We start from the raw sequence: 21,467 nt of genomic DNA, 5'->3' as shown, positions 1-21,467 counted from the left end.
AGAATACAAGAGTAATTTTTGTCGTACCTCCAACAAAAGGCAGTTCATTCCAAACAAGCTCATTAATCTATCCCAAAATTGGCTTGAAGAAGGTGCCTTATGCTCCACCATCCCCCCTCGCCAACGAGCAAAATTACAGTTGTGGACCATATTTAACCTCACCATTTGTTTTTCATTGAGACAAATTGTGATAGAATCCAATTTTATTTTTAATTTTGGTTTCAAAAATGTTTTATTTAATTTTAGTATTGCCTCCGCCACCGAAGGTGAAGGAGGTTATGTTTTCACCCCTTTTTGTCGGTTTGTCTGTTTGTGTACAGGACATCTCAAAAAGTTGTGAATGGATCCGGATGAAATTTTGTGGACAGGTTGGTCGTGTGACAATGACAAACTGATTAGATTTTGGTGAAGATCCGGATCCGGATCCGACTATGAGAATTTTAAAGTGATTCTTCACCATTGAGAGATCGGATGAACGCGATATGTAGCACGATATCTGAAAAAGTTGATGACGGATTTGGATGAAACTTGGTGGACAGGTTGGGTCTGTGGCTACGATGAACTGATTCGATTTTGATGAAAATCCGAATCCGGATGTGGATATGAGAATTATCTAATTTTTAAGGTGATTCTTCACCATTGTGAGATTGGGCCAAAAACGATATAGTTCTGTATAGCATGATATTTCAAACATGTATTGGGCCCGGTATGTTCTCGTGGATCAGGTATTACGTGGCGGAGGTTTGTACTCTACCGAGTGCCCTTTTAGTTATACTTTGTGGTTTAATGGTTGGAGCGTCTGCTCCAAGTCTGGGAGGTCAGTGGTTTGAACTTTGACCCCCGTCCGAGTAATGCGAAAGACTTTAGAAATGGTACGTGTTGCTTCCTTGCTTGACACTCAACATTTAAAAGGATAGAGAGTGGACAAACGGCCATAGGTTGGCAACAATTGCCATGGCTTTGATGGGTCTCTCGTCGGAAGTTCCTTCTAAGGGAACTCATTATCATTATTATTATTATTATTATTATTATTATTATTATATCGATTTTTGCACAGTTTGAAATTGTTCGGTTTGTGTGTAATGGTTGGATAAACCGAAGGAACACTATAAAGTTGGATACCGCACTGATAGGTGTGATGTATTTGATAGCCGGCATTTGTTAACAGAAGGTCGGTCTGGTTGTTTCAAAAAATGCAGCTGCGTGTTTGTGGAAAGCAAGGCAGACAGGAAACGGAAGCGTTTGGCGATTGCGTTCTCAGCAAACCTGAAACCAAATGCCAGCTCAAACAATGGCTGAGTTGATATTGTAAACATACAGGGGGTAAGAGGGAAGATGTTGCAGTCTGCACACACGGTTGTTTAAACTAGTTTCACTCACAATGGTCCTTTCCCATCAGCTGGTGTCTGCTCCTGTTAATAGTTCCCAGTGTGCAACTTGGGGTTTGAATTAACTTACAAGGTATGGCTGTTTCTGTGTCTGTCTTGAGACTCTCCAAAAACAGCTTGAATCATTATGGCACTTGTTTTACCGACTTAAAGCCTGGTGATAGCTTAGCGGCTAGGGTGGCTGGCTGAGGATCCTAGGGTCCTGATTTCGACCCCTGTTGGCTGCTGAATTAACACCAGGTGGGGTTGACTCAGCCTGTCATCCTTCTGAGGTCGGCGAAATGAGTACCAGTGTACTTGGAGAGGGGCACAGCATCAGCGGCACAGCTGTGCTTCCAAGAAATAATAGCTACCTGGCAACCAAGCTGCCATATGCAATAACAGAACTGTCTTAAGACTCTTAATTGTTAGCCAAAGACAAAAAACAAATTCTTATTAAAATTCCACTTTTCAAACTCTACCAATACATGGGTATTCTCATTGAAGGCGTTGCTGTCAGTTGTAGTTTGTGACGTGTATCGTCTGGTAACAGGATAGCTTTGTTTGCCAATCAGTTCTTGTTCTGATTTCTTCAGGACTGTCATGTGAGTCATTGCTCACTGTAGATTTCCCAGGAAAGCACCTGGGTTATCGGAATGTCCTGGAAAATCGTGTTGTCTGAAACTGTGCTTTGCATAACTTTGCATGGTGTTAGAAACGCAGTCTTTGACACCGGACTCGTTGGCGCCATGGTTCGAGCGTCCACTCTGAGTGTGGGAGGTCAGCGATTCGAACATCGGTCGGACGGTTCCTGCTGCTTCCTCGCTTGAAGCTCAGCTTTTAAGAGGATAGAGCGTGGACAAACAACCATAGGTTGGCAACCATTGCACTGACTTGATGGGCCTAATGGCCTCCTCCTGGCCTGTTTAGCATTCCCCATCTGAACCGGTGGCTCGTCACGCCTGGAAATGTCCAACAACCTTGTAATCAAGAAGTCGGTCGACTTCTTATTTAAGGATGGCCCAGACACTCCATTGGCTCAATACAATATACATCCTCAAAAATAATCTACCATGATAAAACTTATAAACCTATAAGTTACCGAGCAGTCATCTGCGGAGAATTTCCCATCCAATGACACTCATTAAAAATGAGATGAGAGACCCAAAAGTGTCCGTTAGTCTGTCAGAAAATAATAAGAACAAGTGAAATCCTTCAATACAGCGCGTGTGGTGAAGCAAATGAGTACACTAATGTTAAAATATGCAATTTATGCTTTTTCAGTTGAAAAACAATTAAAAAGCGTACTTAATATTTGAAATGTAAAAATCTTCTTATTATTGTGATAAGCATATATATATATATAACAGAAGTAATGAAATCGTTCGATACAGCGTGGCAAGAGGCCGTAAAAGAATGATAGCATAAGAAGAATTAAGCTTTCAGCTTTCAGCATTCGGCGATGGGCGCGAAATGCGATGGTGGGCGGAAATGATGTCTTTCGGCGCGAAATGCGATGGTGGGCGGAAATGACGTCTTTCGTTCGTTCGTACATGAGAGGGGCGCGTTTCTTGGTGTTTTTCCCGTCAAGCAATAAATTAAATGGTTTTCACATATATAACACATTAGTTTCACAAATTTCCATTGAAATACTCGGGTATTTCCGTCAATTCTCGCTATTTCCATCTAGGTTACGCACTGCATCTACCGGACGGCCGTCATTGGCTGTCTTGAGGCACGTGGTGGGGGGGGGGGTGGACACCGGAGACATGGTAGACATGGTAGACACTGGGGACATTTCAAACTCGGTGCAATTGTATACAGTGCACGCGCTGTAATAAGAGGAATGACAAATACAAAATTGGTTTAAGCTTGTGGGAAGGCGCAAACTGATCGAAATTTTAATAGTATGCAAGGATTCCATGAAACGCACACAAAACTGCATTCGTTTGTGAAGGAATAGGAAAGGATCAGAAGGGTGGGCAGGACTACAACTATCAACCAGCCTGATGGGGCAGGGGCCGCTAGACGCATTCGCCCAAGGGCCATCAGACGCTCAGACCTACATGTCTGTGGTTAACAATGGCATATTATCAGCCCTGTTCGTACAGGTCAGTCTTCGATCCACAGCAACAACACACATATTTCGATGAAGTACATCCTATTTAGAATGTTAGATCATCTATAAAGTATGTATAGTACCAATACAATGTGTACATTTCAATAAAGTTTGTACTACATTTGTAAATCAGTAATAGAACATCTTATCATATACGTATATATGTATGTATGTGTGTGTATATATATATATATATATATATATATATATATATATATATATATATATATATATATATATATATATATATATATATATATATATATATATATATATATATATATATATATATCTCGGTTTACATCTGCATGTCATAAAATGACTCGTAATTACATAGGCTACTCTTTGAACGTCATTTGCACACTGACGACACGTATGTCTACTAATTACATACTATTGGAATGTACCTTTTAAACCTATCATCCCTTTCGACTGCAGAGATCCCATAGACCTTTGAATACCCTTAAGATGCCCAAGACCCCAAAACCCCCATGACCTTTAAGACCGTTTCGACCCCAAAGAGCCAGCCTTCGGTCCCTTAATACCTCTAAGATCCTTTAAAACCCCAAAGACCCTTAATACCTGGAAGATGCATTAAGACCCCAAAGACCATTGAAGACCTTTAAGACCCTAAAAACCCCCAAGACGCCTATGACCCTTAAGACCCCTCTTACTATTAATACCCTTTTGACACTTCAGATACCTTTTGATCCCTTGACCATTTAAGACCCTTCAGACCCCTTTCACCTTTAATGCCTTTTTGACACTTTAAATACCTTTAGATCCCTTCACCCTATAGACCCATGGTAGCTTTTGACCTTTACACCCATTAAGTCCCTTTAGACCCATTAGATCTTAACAACATTTAGACCCCCTTACACGGTTCAGACAGATGAGATAGCTTGGACCCTTGACCATTTTCAATCCCTTCTAATCCAGGCTGTATCAGAAAAAAATTTGTGCATTTCAGAGCACAAATATGCTCTTTGGCACATCGGTACATTGAAGCTCTCTGCTTCATTTTAAGATCAGGAAACAGCCTGCTGGCCTGTCTGTCTGTCTGTCTGTCTGTTTGATCCTTCGTGTCTGTCTGTGTGAACATTTTCGTTTAAAAGCTTCACCTGGAAGTCTGTAAATTCTCAGCACTCCTATACTGACTGTTTTATGTATAAACATCAAAGTTCACAGACACTTCATTCTATTTGTATAAAAGTGCCTTCTACTATTTTGTACTTTGTCGTATCTTTTTTATTTTATTTTATTTTATTTTTAAATTTTATTTGTATAGCAATCGGTTTGCTTGACTGCCTGCCTGCCTGCATAGAATGTCATACAAGGTTAATCTATCCACTTGGACATAGGACCAAGTGGACAGATTATGTGACAAAATAATTACAAACATTCACTGACGAGCGAGTGTGCAATGAAACAAATAATCCGATCACTGATACAATTTCGAAAAACAAACTGCCCACTTTTGCAAGGCCGGAAACAAAGCCTGGAACACTCCAGCAGGCTTTGCTTGGGAGCTTGAATGCGGACGATACGCTCTTTGCAGAGATGTTCTGTATATCGTCACTCAGTGACAGCATGGAGATATGAAGGAGTTCTTTGCGCATGAAAACAGTGCAAACCCGCCACCCATCTCTCAGAATGGAGAGCCTAGGGCAAGGGGCAAAGTCTGACCTTATCCCCTGATTACTGCAATACTTTGACCAATAATTTTGACCGATCAAGTTAAAGTATCCCTGGATTGTGAAGGAAAGCAGCTCTTGTCCTCTCCTGTCCAGGATGAAGATCCCTCGATCTGTCCTTGCACACAAAATGAAGCTGACACCCATGTGATATTGCATGCTGCTCACTGTATGAAAGGTAACAACGGGGTAATAATAAGGACTGCAGGCACAGATGTGGTAGCATTAGCAGTTGCCTTCTATTTTCAGATTGACAACCTCAAATAATTGTATGTTGCATATGGCTCTGGAAAGCAGTTCAAGTATATCCCGATGCATCACATTGCAAGAAATCTTGGTGCTTTGAAATGCAGGGCATTACCATAGTTGCACGCAATCAGTGGATGTGACGCAACATCCAGTTTTCATGGGAAGTGTGACAGGCATATCCAGCGGTCACAGATTCATTCATCACTTGATCACGCCAGCCAGGTGATGTGCCAGAAGCATCTGTACAAAACAGTGAGAGATTTGTGATTGTAATGTATCAAGACTTGCGAGTGCAGCTCTTGTGATGATGCAAGGCATAATTTGTTCACTCGGGGTCGAAGTATGAGCACCATACCAACAGTTAGTGATGCTCTACTTCAGAATGTCAAGCGTGCAGTCCAGTGTCGGATTTATGGTGGTGGAGGCCCTTTCTGCCATGAACGATGAAATAAAGCAGCGGGTTTTCAACCTTTATCGCTGATGGCACCCAAAGCTCTCGTATCTTATTCTGTGGCACCCCGATTCAATTCTCTATTTGAATCGTTACGTGAAGAACACTGCAGGCTCCATGAGTTAAATTAGTATTGGATAAAATACATAATTTCAGGAGTGTTTTTGAGGGCTTTCATTGCTACCAATGGACAGGATCGCATCCGGTAAAATAAATATTACTTCAACATTACAACTCCACCTCCAAGAAGAGGATTGCATCTGGAAAAGGACATATTACCTCAATATGACCTTCACAACAACAACTACACCGCTAAGAACAGGATCACATTCGGAAAAATAAATATTACCTTAACATTACCTTCACATCAACAACAACAACATGATCGCTTCGGGGAAAGAAGTTGTTAGAGGCCTGAGGCCCACACATGCGATGGCCTTCTCGCGGCCCGTGACCGCCATCAGCTGCAACCTTTTATATCTATATCTATATATATATATATATATATATATATATATATATATATATATATATATATATATATATATATATATATATATATATATTTGATAATCCTTGTTTTACACTGAAGGGAAAACTGAAATGGAACGCTTAGCAATTGTGAATACTGGATAACATTTCAGCAGCTGGCTTGGGCCGACATGGCTTGGCTTAATCCTGGATGAGCCCTTGGATGGTGGAGGCCCCTGGACATGTGTTGGGTGGTGGAGGCCCCTGGACACGTGTTGGATGGTGGAAGCCCCTGGACACGTGTTGGGTGGTGGAGGCCTCTGGACACGTGTTGGGTGGTGGAGGCCTCTGGATACCTGTTGGGTGGTGGAGGCCTCTGGACACGTGTTGGGTGGTGGAGGCCTCTGGACACGTGTTGGGTGGTGGAGGCCTCTGGACACGTGTTGGGTGGTGGAGGCCTCTGGACACGTGTTGGGTGGTGGAGGCCTCTGGACACGTGTTGGGTGGTGGAGGCCTCTGGACACGTGTTGGGTGGTGGAGGCCTCTGGACACGTGTTGGGTGGTGGAGGCCTCTGGACACGTGTTGGGTGGTGGAGGCCTCTGGACACGTGTTGGGTGGTGGAGGCCTCTGGACACGTGTTGGGTGGTGGAGGCCTCTGGACACGTGTTGGGTGGTGGAGGCCTCTGAACACGTGTTGGGTGGTGGAGGACCCTGGGCACATGCCCCGGTTGCCCTTGGGTAAATGTGGCCCTGGTGCAGTCCTTCAAGCAGGCCTCATGTGTTCGCAATCACTTGTGGCCCGTCCCAACCTTACTTGTCCAGCTGATTGGGGGTGGGTCCTTGATCCGGTTAGGATTTCCTGGAGACCACTGCGGATGACTCGTCCAGAGGCAGCAAAAGGTTGTAGAGAATTGATTCGATGTTACTGCAAGGTGCACGCTGTTCAGGGAATTGCAAGCGCGACTCAGAAAAGTTAATTTGCCTGATTTGTGTTCCTGCATAGGTAGTTGTACCAACAATGGAGACGATTGAAAATGAAACTGTCGAGAATTTGATTATTGGTGATGTGACACAAATGTAACTTCATGTGTAAATTTTGACGGTTTTGTGTTTTATTTCGTGTTTCAAACGAGCAAGTATCCATTATTCACACCACTTTACACATTTGATTCCTCAGCAACAGTTTATAAACCAAATAAATCCTGGAATGGAAGGATTCTGCCCAGAAACTATTTAATTTGTGTGCTCAAAAATTTACTCGTTATCTAATAAAATATGATATTCAATAATGATTATGTTTTTTTTATTTGTTTTAAACACAAAAATGGTTGCTATGGTTACTGATCAATTTTTAACATGCTTGCAAGGGCCAGGCAAGGTATTTACTGATCTTATATGAAAGGTCAGGTCAGGTATGGGAGCATGTGCCAGAACAGCGCGTCGCTGCGTCCACTTTCCGCCGGTACTCCAGGGGCCTCCGTCTGGCCATCCCCCAGGCAGATGCCAGGCCCATCCCCATCTCCTTGAGATGACGGTCAACCTGCTGCAACCATGAGGCACGTGGCCCACTGGCCTCCTCCACTCATGAGACTCCCTCGCTGAGAGAATCTGGTAAGCAGGATCAGCGTCAGGAAAACGAGCCACATGTCCATACAGCCGCAACTGACGCTCACGGACTATGCAGGTAACAAATCTCATCCGAGTCTCTCTCAGCAACCGCTCGTTGGATACAAAATCCGACCAGCGATAGCCAAGGATTCTCCGAAGAGACCTGGTACCAAAGGAATTAAGTCTCCGTCTCAGATCCTTGGTCAGAGTCCAAGTCTCGCACCCATAGAGCAAGACTGGAAGTACCAAGGACCTGAAGACTCGGACTTTCGTCCTCCCGCACAGGTACCAGCAGCGCCACACCCCATGATCCAGTGAATCCATGACTCCCCAGGCCCGACCCAGACGTCTATTGACCTCTGACTCACAGCCAGCAGAGACATGAATATCACTGCCAAGGTAAGTGAATCTCTCCACGACCTCAACATCCTCACCACAAACAGACACAGACAGGACAGCAGCATCCAAGATGTCACCGAAAGCCTGGATCTTAGTTTTGACCCAAGAAACCCGTAATCCCAGCGTCTCCGACTCCTCATTCAGCACCTCGAGGGTCCCCAAAAGGATATCTAAAGTCTCCGCAAAGATGACTGCATCGTCTGCAAAATCAAGGTCCGAGATCTTGACATTCCCAAACGATGCACCGCAACTTGATCTCTCCGACATCCTCCCTAAAATCCAGTCCATACAAGTGCTGAAAAGTGTGGGGGCAAGTACACATCCCTGACGAACTCCAGTAACAACTGGAAGTAAGTCAGAGATGGTACCACCACACTTCACAGCACTCTCAGTACCAGAGTAGAGTTCAGACATCAGATCGATCAGTTTTGGTGGCACCCCACGAAGACCAAGAATCCTCCAGAGGACATCCCGATTCACTGAATCGAACACTTTACAGAGATCAACATAGGCTGCAAGCAGCCCCTGCCGAAACTCTCGTCTGCGTTCGGTGAGGACACGAAGTGCAAGGATACGGTCAATTGTTGACCTCTTTGGTGTAAAGCCTGACTGCTCCGGACGCTGGTGCTCAAGCAGATGGTGGCGAACCCTATCAAGAATTATCCGAGCAAAGACCCTTGCCCGGCACTGAGAGCAGCGTCACCCCTCGGTAGTTGTTGCAGTCTTGGCGATCACCCTTCCCTTTCCAGAGAGGGACAACAAGGCCCCTCTTCCAGTCAGTTGGGATGATGCCTGTGTTCCAGGCAGAGCACAAAACTGCATGCAACGACACGAGTGCAGCATTTCCACCAGCTTTGAGAAGTTCGGCATGGATGCCACAGATCCCTGGAGCTTTGCCCTGTTTCAACTGGTTCACCGCAGCCCGTGTTTCCACAAGCAAAGGTGGACCACAGTTGATTTGAGGGTCAGCAACAGGGATTGTAACACCCTTGACGTCCAACTCGACAGCTGGGGGATCAGCCTGGTACAACCGCTCAAAGTAACCGGCCCAGCGGGCCTTCACTTCAGACTCCTCTGTCAAGAGCCTACCACTCTCTGCTCGAACTGCAGTGCTCCGAGGAATGGGCTTGGATGAACGTAATGCGCGAATTCCCCTGTAAGCGGGACGAGAATCACCTGTCCACAGGTGATGCTCTACCCCCTCACAGATTCCTCGCACATCGGCCTCCTTGTCCACCCTCAGTGCACGTACAGTTTTACGCCTCAGCTCCCTGAACAGCTCAGCTCTGCCATTCAGCCTGGCCCTGCGACTCTGGTCAATGGTATCGAGTGTCCCTCGAGAGACAAAATTCTTCTTTGCCCTGCGGTGAGTTCCAAGACATCCACCGGCAACATCAAGGACGGTGGTCTTGAAGGCGCTCCACAACTCTTCAGGACCCCCCAAAGCACCCAGACCCCCCCAAGTGTCCACTCAGCCTGTTCGCAAACTCCTCAGCTACTCTCTCATCCCTGAGCTTGGCAACATCCAGCCTAGGCTGGGATGGTACCATTCTCCAGGATTTAAGGTGCAGCTTTAGAGTTGCTATAACAAGCCTGTGGTCAGTATTGAGGAACTGAGCACTCCGGTAGACCCTGCAGTTCTGGATCAGCCTCCAACGACCGTCAATGAGGACATGGTCAATCTCCTTTGCCACACCGCCAGCGTTGGAATACCAAGTCCAGCGATGAGCTTGTGGGCGCTGAAACCATGAACCAACCACCCTAAGTCCATGACTTCTTGCAAAGTCAAGGAACTTAGTTCTATTCTGGTTCATATTTCCTGACCCATGGGGACCAACACACACCTCATAACCATCCCGATCAGTTGCAGTCGATGCATTGAAATCCCCCAAGACTAGAAGTGTATCTCATCTGGGGCACTGATCAACCACAGACTCGAGTGTGGCGTAGAATGCATCCTTCACGGTGAGATCACTCGCCTCAGTCGGAGCATAAACAGAGACCAGGGAAATGACACCTAAGGAGTGACAAATCCTTAATCTCATAATACGCTCGTTGACCGGTGTTACCTCAATTATCATTGGGGTCAGCTTATTGGACACAGCTACAGCAACTCCTTGGGTATGGTAACCATCAGAGCGACCAGACCAATAGTTGGTGTAACCACCCACCATGATCTCGCCGCAATCCGGTCTCCGAACCTCAGAGAGAGCTGCAATCCCGATGTCCAAACGCTTGAGCTCAGATGATAACAGAGACAGGTGATCATCCTCTCTTAGGGATAGGACATTCCAGGCACCCACCCGAAGGGACCGCCTCAGGTTAACCCAAGGAGACCGCCGTCTGGTGGACGACACCTCAGCACCACTCCGACACACTCTCCCGCAATCTGACCCAGGGATGTTACCCCGTGGTTTCCCTCCGATCAAAGATTGGGGGTCCCGAAGGCTTTGCCCCAATCCCGTCATCCGGTGAGCTGCCCTGCGAAGGGAAGCTGCACAGGAGGTACTCCCACGGAGTGGGTTTTCAGATTTTTTTGCGTTTTTACGTTTTGCGGAATGAAGGGTTTTACGGTGGCCGGAGTGCAAATCCTGCCACCAACCTCCTAATAAGAAGTAACCCAACTGCAGGAGGACGTCTGCAGACACAGTTGGGCACTAGATATGGATGGCCGTGGGCTCACAAGGAGCTCCTCCGCCCTTTGAAAGGGCAAAGTTCAAAATAGTTGTGTGAAAAAGAGATATTTGTATTCAAAAGTGCACAATTCTTCCCCAAAATAGCATACACTGCCGAGTATTTGACGCTAACTAATATTGGAATGTACCCTTTAGAGTTTAGACCTTCAGGCCATCTATAACTTTCTAAGACCACACAAACATCTATAGTCTTCTTACAAAATTCAGACCATTCTTCTTTTCAGAAAGTAATGCGTAAACTCGACCCACCTGGTGGGTGGGTGAGGGGGGGTGGGTGGGGGGTGGTGGCTACTCAATTTAGTCACTAAATTAACTTCAGCATTGATTGTACTCAACTTCATATTCACCTTCTGTGCCCATGTCATTTCACCTGAAAAGGGGATGGGGGTGGAGCCTCTGTGAGAAGTTGTATTGAATACGTACTCGCACATTGCGCACACACGCACACACACACACACACAGTCAGTGTCTTGTGTAGTTTCAAACATTATTCAAAGAAACATGTACGGATGGTTTCACATGATCACTTCTTGTAACCATCCCTACCTTGTTTACATACTTTTTGGAGAAACATTCCAAAAAAACTTTTGCATCTTTACCTCCACCCACTGGACAGAGTTTATGTATTCACCACTGTCTGCTTGTTTGTCTGTTTGTCTGTGTGGAGGATATCTCAAAAGGTTGTGGACAGATTTCGATGATATTTGGTGAATCGGCTGGTTGTGTGACGAAGACGAATTGGTGAGATTTTGGTGAAGATTCATGTCTGGCAACTATAATTTTTAGATCCTCGTGGAGGAGGATCTCGTCTTACTCACGTTGTTGTTCTTCATCTTCTTCTTGTGGACTTTTTTGTTTCTCAGCTGACAGTTTTCATCGAAACTTCCTGAAACTTGGCGTATATATGTAAAAATACCCTGCGCAGGCAGTAACCATCTCCGATTTTGAAAATTCCTCCTAGAAAAAAAAGTTGATGTCATAATATGACCGCAAATGGAAATCACCTATACCATTATCTCCGAAACTCGGCAAGCTGTTTGAATTTTGTTTGCGGGAATCAAGCCGGGCATTAGCACAGATAATTTATCGCAAACCTGATACATCACAATGACGTCATATTCGTTTTTATGACGTCATCATTAAGAGGATGAGGATCTTAGCTCATTTAAGCTTGTTTAAGTGATTCTTCACCATTGAGAGAAAGGGCCAAAAACTACATATAGCACGATATCTCAAAAAGTGATGGACGGATTCAGACAAAATTTGGTGGACAGGTTGGGTGAGTGACCACGACGAAGTGATTTGATTTTGGTGAAGATCCGAATCTGGATCCAACTACTATAATTTTTTAAAATGATTATTCACCATTCAGAGATGGAGATTAAATATGACATATAGCACGATATCTCAAAAATGTATTGGGTCCCATATGTTCTCGTGGATCAGGCATTACGGGGCAGAGGTATGCGCTCTACCGAGTGCCCTTCTAGTTTTGAAATGACCATTTTTTGCCTCCGCACCGAAGGTGCACGGAGGTTTTGTTTTCACCCTTGTTTGGTGTTGTTGTTGGGGGGAGTCTCTTTGTCTGTATTTTTGTGAGCACGATATCTCAAAAGGTTAATGATGGATTTAGACAACACTTGGTGGACAGGTTCGATGTGTGACAAGGACGAATTGATTAGATTTTGGTGAAGATCCGACTCCGGATAAGAGAATATTTTAAGTGATTCTTCACCTTTGAGAGATTGGGCCAAAAACTACATATAGCACTATATCTCAAAAAGTTATGGACGGATTCGGACAAAATTTGGTGACAAGAACAAGCTGATTTGATTTTGGTTCAGGTCCGAAAGCAGATCCGACCTATCAGTAGGCTACAAAACGCAAACTGTTCTGCCTTGCGGAGGTATGCGCTCTACCGAGTGCTGTTCCAGTAAATTGTCTTGAAATCATTGGAGATAAAAAAGGAAAAAGTGTTTGCGACTATTTTTTAATTGTTGACAATCACCTTCATAATTTCCAAGTCAAAATTAAACAAAGGAAGTCTGTTATCTGAGTACTGTAAAAAAAAAAAAATGCATTTACACAGCACTTGTATTTATAAAACTTCCTCTTTTATTGTTTTTTCTTCCCCCAACATTTATTTCAGGCTCTTCGTGGAGCTTGTACACAAATGTGTTGTGCTTGGGATTTGAACCTAGGCTCGGGAGCGTCTCAACAGCCAAAGCCGTCGGTTTGGATGGGAACGCAAGACAGGCCGACCCTTTGTGTACGGAAAAATGAGTTGGGATTTTTTTTTTTTTTTAAACCTTCTTTCGAGACTCGTACAAGTGTGCACACTTGCATTGATGAGTGAGCTTTTACTCGTGGTGCAAAAAGTACTCGTCCATTGTTGGGGTACAAATGTACTTTTTGTTTATTATTTAAAATTTATGGGTGAAGAAGATTTTGGCTCATGGAAGAGTGAGGTGACAGAGGGTAAAAAGGTGAGCTGACGACAGCGAGGCTTCGGAGAATGCAAGGGAATGAGAGGAGAGCGTCTGCAAGTGACGGAGGATTCATGTGGGTAGAAAGGATGACTCGTAGGAAATGACATTAGATGTTGTTCTTGCTTGGTTGTGTTCCTGGAGGGAAGGCCAAAAGAGTTGGTGGGTAGTAAGTCTAGATTTTGAGAGTTAAGCCATGAGGGGTTTACTTTACTCCACAGCCTCTCCCAACCCCCCCCAACGATGCATGAGTGAGTAGAGTGCTAAGAGAGGAGGAGAGGGAGCTGGACCAGAGGAAAGGTGGTAAAAACCATCAAGGGCATTGATATGCAGGTGATGTGAGGATAATAGGCCTCGTGCTTCAGCCTCATTGGAGATTCCAATAATGTTGAGAGAATTCAGAAGAGCCAGATGTGATGTTGGGAACCCAGCCTGTAGGAGAGAGCCATACTCCATTCAGCTACAGACAAAGGCCTTGTAGGCTGTGAGTAGTTTGAACTTTTCAACGAATGATTTGGAATGACAGAGGATGTAAAGTCTGCCACTGGCTTTGCATTTCCCAAACTATCTGCGGCATCTGCATGCTCAGTCTGCAGATTTCCAAGGTCAGCTTTTACCATATGGTCAGCCCAGGAGAGATCATGGCTGAAAGTTAGGCCTTGAAGTTGGAGAGACTGAACCGCTTCCGTTGGCTGACTTGAGCGGTGAAATAGATAAATGGCTTCGTTTCACGATCCTTCTGGAGCGATCGGGTGAGACTAACATTTTCCAGTATCGAAGGACATGTTCCATTTATCGTAGCAGCATCTAATCAACTTCAGATCAGCAGACAGTGACACAATTGTTGTCTAACTGTCAGTGGGATGGGGTTATTGCATGACACAATTTGGAGTCATCTGCTGAAAGGAATAGGGGGTTTTCCAGAGCATCGGAGAGGTCATTTATGAAGAGGAGGAACAACATTTAGCCCAATATGCTGCCTTGGGGAACTCCAGCCTCCACTGGGAGAGAGGAGGAAAGTGTTCCATTGATGGCAACATGTTGACTGCATGAGTTAGGGGAGTAAAGCCAGGTGTGAAGGTGGTCTTGTAATGGTATTGTCTACAAAGGAAAAGTGATAGGCCCATAGACGCAGCTTCATCATGAGAGATTTTAATAATCTTGAAGGCCTTGGTTTCCACTGAGTCAAGCTGAGCAACATGTGAGGCAGGGGAGTCAGCCCAGACGGGAGAGCAGTACTCCATCATGCTGCGGATGAAGGCCTTGTAGGCGGATAGCAACTGCCATGCAGAAAGATTCAATGCATCAGAACCAAGAGGATGGACAGAATAGCCATTGATAGGATGAGATGAACCGGTGCCTGATAGAGAAAGTGGGCCTTTGTGAAAGTATTCCCAGGTGGGATAAACGTCAGATGATGTGGATATGGCAACCCAGCCCGAAACGTGTCCATCGCTGATGTAAAATGACTACTTGTTCATTAGTGTGGTGCAGTTAGTTATTGTCAATCACCATGGAACACTGGGTACTTGATCATCATTGTTGTGCTTATCACTTATCATCACTTATCATCTTATACTTATCATCACTTATCCATTGCTGCAGTATAATGAGTACTTGTCCCTTGCTATGGTACAGTAGATACTTGCTGATGAGTGTGGTATATGTCTAACACTTTCTTGGTTTCTCCTTCTCCCTTAGCCAATCAGTTGCAGTGAGGGCTGGTTAGCTGGCGTCTCCCACCTCTCCGGTTTGTCTGGATTTTTCCCAGAAAACTACACAGAACGAGCTCATGAAGCGGCGACATGGCTGCTACACCGGTCTCTGCACCCCACACTTACAGTCATGAGAAAAAGTTTGTGAACCCTTTGGAATTTTCTGTTTCTCCATAAATTCGATCTAAAATGTGATCAGATCTTCATCTAATTGCTAATAATAGATAAAGAGAACCTGATTAAGCAAATAGCGCAAAAAAAACACTACTTTTTCATTTATTTATTCAGCAAGAAGATGCAACATTCAATTTATTTGTTGGAAAAAGTATGTGAACCTTTACATTCAGTAACTGTTGGCACCCCCTTGAGAAGGAATAACTTCAACCAAACGTTTCCTGTAACTCTTGGTCAGTCCTGCACATTGGCTTGGAGGAATTTGGCCCATTCCCCCTTACAGAACTGCTTCAACTCAGATATATTTGTGGGCTTTCTTTCATGAACTGCTCGCTTCAGGTTCTGCCACAACATTTCAATTGGTTTAAGGCCTGGCCTTTGACTTGGCCATTCCATCATGCAAAATCTCTTCTGCCTCAGACATTCTGTTGTAGATTTATTTGTGTGTTTAGGATCATTGTCTTGCTGCATGACCCACTTTCTGTTCAACTTCAGCTCACGGACAGATGCCCTGACATTCTCCTGTAGAATTCGCTGGAACAATCCAGAATTCATGGTTCCATCAATGATGATGGTAAGCTGTCCGGGTCCTGAGGCAGCAAAACAACCCCAAACCAAGACACGCCTACCACCATGCTTCACGGTTGGGATGAGCTTCTTATGTTGGAATGCAGTGTTTGGTTTTCAAACATAACGCTTCTCATTTAAGCTAAAAAGTTCCATTTTCAAATCATCTGTCCACAGAACATTCTTCCAATAGCTTTCTGGATCATCCAGGTAGTCTTTAGCAAACTTGAGACAGGTGGCAATGTTCTTCTCAGAGAGCAGAGGTTTCCTCCTTGCTAGTCTCCCATGCGCACCATCCTTGTTCAGTGTTTTCCTGATGATGGACTCAAGCACTATCATTAGCCAATGCAAGAGAGGCCTGCAGATCCTTAGACGTTACCCTGGGGTTATGTGTGACCTTCTGGATTATTGTACACCTTGCTCTTGGAGTGATTTTTGTTGGACAACTACTCTTGGAAAGAGTAAAAATGGTGTTGAATTTTCTCAATTTGTGCGCCATCTGCCTGACAGTGGATTGGTGGAGCCCAACACCTTTAGAAGTAGTTTTGTAACCCTTTCCAGACCGATAAGCATCGTCAACTCTTTTTTTTTTTTTTCTTCTGAGGTCCTCAGAAATATCTTTTGATCGAGGCATGACACGCTTCCACCAACGTATGTGGTGAAGACCAGACTCTGATGTTGACGAACAAAGTTTATGTTTTTCATATAGGGCAGGACCACCCAAACTCGCTCCTGATTGTCATCCCATTGATTGAAACACCTGACTGTAAATGCTCCCTTAATTGAGCTGATTAACCTCAAGGTTCACATACTTTTTTTGACAAATAAATTGAATGTTGGATCATTTTGCTCAATGAATAAATGAAAAAGTAGATTTTTTTTTTTTTTGTGTGCTATTTGTTTAATCGGGTTCTCTTTATCTATTACGAGGACGTTGATGAAGATCTGATTACATTTTCGATCAAAATTGATGCAGAAATACAGAAAATGCTAAAGGGTTCATAAACCTTTTCTCACCACCTCATTTGCACCTTTTTATAAACCATTCCAATGCACTTCAAATTCACACAATACATCTTACAACATCATGGTGTGTCGCACGGGACAGCAGTCAGCCAGCGATGGAATCGCAACAATAAACTTCATTTTAATCGGATTAAGGAAGATTGAGTAACAGACACAAATAACTTTGCTCCCTTATATTTTAGAAACCAAATGATCTGAACACAAATCATATAAATTATAAATTTGCCAAGCGTTTCTCCAAATACACACTGGCAAGCCTTAAAATCTACAAATAAATCACAACTTTAATAACATTTCATAAACGACAAAATGTCCGCAAGGTGACTGCCACACAGAGATTCCACGCCAGCTGAACCGTCAGAACCAAGATGGTACCCAGCACCGCAAGTTCCCTTAGGAGATGGTGAAAATTTTCAGTTTCTGGCCAAGTGAGGGGTTTGCATTTCTCAGTGCAGAGCGTACACCTCGTGAGCAGTGTCGAGGGAGTGACGACATTGTGGACGATGACGAACATTCTGGTGCCGACCCATCGGGGGTCATGGGCCCAGGTCTCGGGGACCTGTTGCAAACGTGTGGAAGATGTCACCGATCAACCGTCTGTTCATCTTGACAATGTGGAAAGAATACTCCGCTAGCAACCTGGATTTCCAGAACCGGTGTAGAAGTGCAGTGTTCATTAAAACCATCCTTGTATCAATGTCCAGCCAATTTTGACGAGCAGAATGGAGTGATTGGCAATTGCCAAGTATTCGACGGATGGAATCGACAGAACAATGATCGAGGTATGCTAAATCGACATGAACGTATCGAGGTTTCTCTTGATTTCATCCGTTGTTCCACCCGTCCACCCATGAAGAGCAGCATTAGCCTTTACGAGCGAGACTATTCTTCATTGTAACACTGATTAACTTTTTGTTATTTGTAAGCAACTTCTGCTTCAAATTTCATTTGGACACGTTCACCACATGTTTTCGACGTCGATGGTTGAAAATGAAGGTGGCAGCAAGTGAGATCGCAAAGGGTGTAGAATGGCAAAGAATTCTGAAACTACTGTGGAATGAAAACACACCTGCGCAAACTTGCACGTGATTGGATGCATTGATGGTGGTGGTGGTGGTGGTTGCCTGTAAAGGTTTATACAAACTTGTAATAAACGAAATGCCAGGACAAATACTAACTGACTTCTTATTCTTCTTCCTTCGTTTGTAGCACATGGCTGGCTGCAGGTTGCATAATTTGCTTGGACACAGCTTTGCCACTCATGCAGTGCCCCCTACAGGTTAAAGCAGGAACTTGCAATTTGTTCAGGGTTCCGGCGATGATTTGTCTGCTCTTCGTGAAGGACACCATGATATCTTTAACGTCCATTAAGTAATGCTAACGGTCTGGACACCCGGCTTAATGTCTGTCCGAGGGATGGCACACATGTCGATTCCTCGGCCTGCCTAGGAAATAGCAGGATGACAGTTTATAGCTGGGTTGAGATTCAAAACCAGGCGAGACTGTTAAGAGTCGAATGCACATACCTTTAGGCCATCCTGCCAGCCCGAAACCACCTTTTAAATTGATTAAAACATATCTGTTCTCTGATTTATTATATCAGTCCTTCCTATGCAAAAACTTCTGCTTGGACCTCACTCGCCCGACAATTGCATTTCATCCCACAGTTCTTACCCGATGTGTGAGGAGATTGAGGGTCGTGAGATTGTAAAGAGAAAGGGAGACATGGCCGTCGCTCCACCAATCCCTCCTCATTCATTCAATGGACAGGTGCGAGGTTTCTCTCTCTCCATCTCCCTCTCCCTCTCTCCTACCTGTCATTCATTCCACATTTCTTTCATTATATTTTATCACTCGATACCTTCCACACTTCTTGGTCTATGAATTCATATTAAAAAGTGGTTTTGTCTATTGTAATCAATTTACCTCTTTTGCTTGACTCGTGTTATATCGTGGTATACTCCCTCCGCCCACCTTAGACCGGTGATCTACAGCTGCACCTCACTGTCATTCGCCATGGCGAAAGGGTCGACGTGACATTTGGCCGTCACTGGCTGGCTCGCAACCTCGACTCAAACGGTACATGGTTATTACTGTCATCATGATTCTGCAAAAAACTAGCAATAGTCCATTCGAAATTTGTGAACAAATTTTCAGTCTACAATATGGATGTGTGGGTTCCATTCCAATGGCAGCTCAGAAGACATTTTCAAACGCAGTGTTCGAGTTACGACCTACCCAGGATTAAATCCAACCACAGGACGTGTTCACCACTTGTTGAGAGTGCCCCAATGCTCTATCAAGGATTTGTGATCGACTACCACTCCCGGTCTGGTTCACCCTCTTGGGTGTATGAAACCCTGTAGGGTCCACTGAGTGGCACGTCGAAGCATACATGCTTCAGACCCGACCTTGCTTGCTTCAAACCACTTTTCCAAGTTGAACTTTTACGAAGTTTTGCTGGAGATTGATGGTTGTGCGGTGATGGACATTACTATCATTTTGAAGGACAATGTTGTTGTCGTTAGGCTCTTTCCAGTTACCCAGTCCGAATCCTGATGAATAGCGTCAAAGCAGTCACACCGGCCAACTGATTCGGGAACTCTTTTTTTTTTTTTTCATTTTATTTTATGGAGAGCAGTTTTAAACACATTCATGTGGGGAGGGAAGACGACAGCTTTCTGTACATATAACGACGCGTATCCTATCTCCCAATTCAATTGCTTCACACTTGTATTAATACATGCATCTTGGGAAATAATAACTATCGCTATACTATGCAAATTTACCTCCAAGAAGGCATTCCCACAACAATATTCTCTCTCCTGCTACTATCCAGGACATCACGAACAGCCATTATTATCCAGAAGAATCTCAGGAAATCAAACGGTTCTTGGCTTTCACCCCATGGTTATAATTTTAGAGTGCACCAATGTTGACTGGTTAGTAATGAAAAGATTATAATTGGTTATAATATCATCTTATTTGCCAGGTACTTACATCCCCAAGGATTTGAACCTGCCACCTTTCCTCCCCGTTCGGCCGGCCGGTCACCGGGCTCAGCAGTTGGATCCTCCCCTCACACGGGTTGGCCAATTACAGGCCCAACTCACAGGTTAGTGCCCAGCGGTGTTTTTGATACAATGATAAAAGCCAAACATTCAAGGTCATTGTTACATGAGTTTGGACTTGATAAGGCAGTACGCACAAGTTGTTCAAACCTAGTCACCTGTACAAACGTGGGAAGTAATGCAAAATCGTTTTGTCATACAAGGATGGAACGGACCCTCAATGCCAATACAGCACAAAGGCTCAGGAAGGTCTTTTTTTACACTGAGGTCAAGGTTCATAACAGAGCTGGGTGACAGAAAACGCAAGGTCGGCAAGCCAATAGGAGGGCGGATAGGTAAACTGGATCTTCGTACGGATTTCTCCGACGATGGAGCTTCATGCTATCATATATCTTTTATCGTTCTTCACATTGAACGTTTAGATGATAATATTCTCCACTTATTAAGAAAAACCTTTGAGATGGCCCAGCGTTCACTTCAGGTATCTTAACAGAGTTCAGCCTTTGATGTTTAGTATGATCGTACAGGTTGTATTTGTGAGCAGCATTGAGAGTGTGAGTTCTGTGTGTTCCAGGAGAGGCAATGAGGGATAAACGAGTGCCGGTCGATGCTGTTTTTTGTTCTCCTGCTCTACGCTGTGTGCAGACTGCTCATTACATCATCAAAGGTCCGACTCCGACTTTTAATCATACGTAAAAGCCTTTGAAACCTTAACCCTCCTTTTAAAACCACGGGAAAAAAAAACAACCGCGTTCTTCTTGTTTTGTATGCAGCACAAGACTGCGGGGTAGCATCATTGGCTAAGGGCGTGGTTGTGCCGCTGATGCAATGCCCTCTGCAGGTTAGGGCAGGAATTTGTAATTTGTTCATGGTGCTGGTGATAGCTCACCGACTCTTCGTGAAGGATACCGTGGGATCTTTAACGTCCACCAACTAATACTGGCAGATGGGACACTCGTTTAACGTCCATCCGGCACACATGTTGATGAATCGCCCTGCCTGTGATTTATAGCTGGATCAGGATTCAAATACAGTTGAGACAGCTGAGAGGCGAATGTGCGTACCTCTAGTCTCGGCCATCGTGCCAGCCCCTAACCGCGTTAACAACTCTGTTTGGGTAAAATATGGAAGCAGAGTACAACCACACCACCATAATGTACACAAATTGCCAGAGGCAAGACTGGAAGATATTGTCGCCGCCCAGGGTTAACCCCCCCAGACCCAATTTGTGGTGACGGGCGGTTGACACCGCCAGCCCGGACGGTCAAACTTCTCCCTTGGAGACCTACAGCCGAGATTCTCGGAGATTAATGCACGTGCACGGGAAAGCAGTTAAGCGCTGCACCAGGACGGCACAAGAGGGTTTGTACTCG

At 44.6% G+C, this 21,467-nt stretch overlaps 1 protein-coding gene across 8 annotated transcripts in view; it reads left to right on the top strand.

Moving 5' to 3' along the window:
• UBASH3B (ubiquitin associated and SH3 domain containing B) overlaps positions 1-21,467 on the top strand; it is a 47,808-nt gene that overhangs the window by 23,482 nt on the left and 2,859 nt on the right. For 5 of the 8 annotated variants that reach the window (XM_085859855.1, XM_085859862.1, XM_085859858.1 and 2 more), the window contains 7 exons: positions 321-368; positions 13,205-13,324; positions 15,243-15,361; positions 18,691-18,793; positions 19,003-19,102; positions 20,016-20,138; positions 20,669-20,761. In XM_085859855.1, coding sequence (XP_085715981.1) covers positions 321-368; positions 13,205-13,324; positions 15,243-15,361; positions 18,691-18,793; positions 19,003-19,102; positions 20,016-20,138; positions 20,669-20,761 — 706 coding nt within the window. The remainder of the gene's footprint in view (positions 1-320; positions 369-13,204; positions 13,325-15,242; positions 15,362-18,690; positions 18,794-19,002; positions 19,103-20,015; positions 20,139-20,668; positions 20,762-21,467) is intronic. The other 3 variants (XM_085859856.1, XM_085859859.1, XM_085859860.1) reach the window with 3 other exon arrangements.

Source organism: Eptatretus burgeri, chromosome 16 (assembly GCF_056783735.1).
Source record: "Eptatretus burgeri isolate ZD-2024b chromosome 16, Ebu_testis_v1, whole genome shotgun sequence".
Taxonomy (NCBI): Eukaryota; Metazoa; Chordata; class Myxini; order Myxiniformes; family Myxinidae; genus Eptatretus; species Eptatretus burgeri.
Note: the sequence above shows the minus strand (reverse complement) of the source record. Positions and strands in the feature narration are given on the sequence as shown.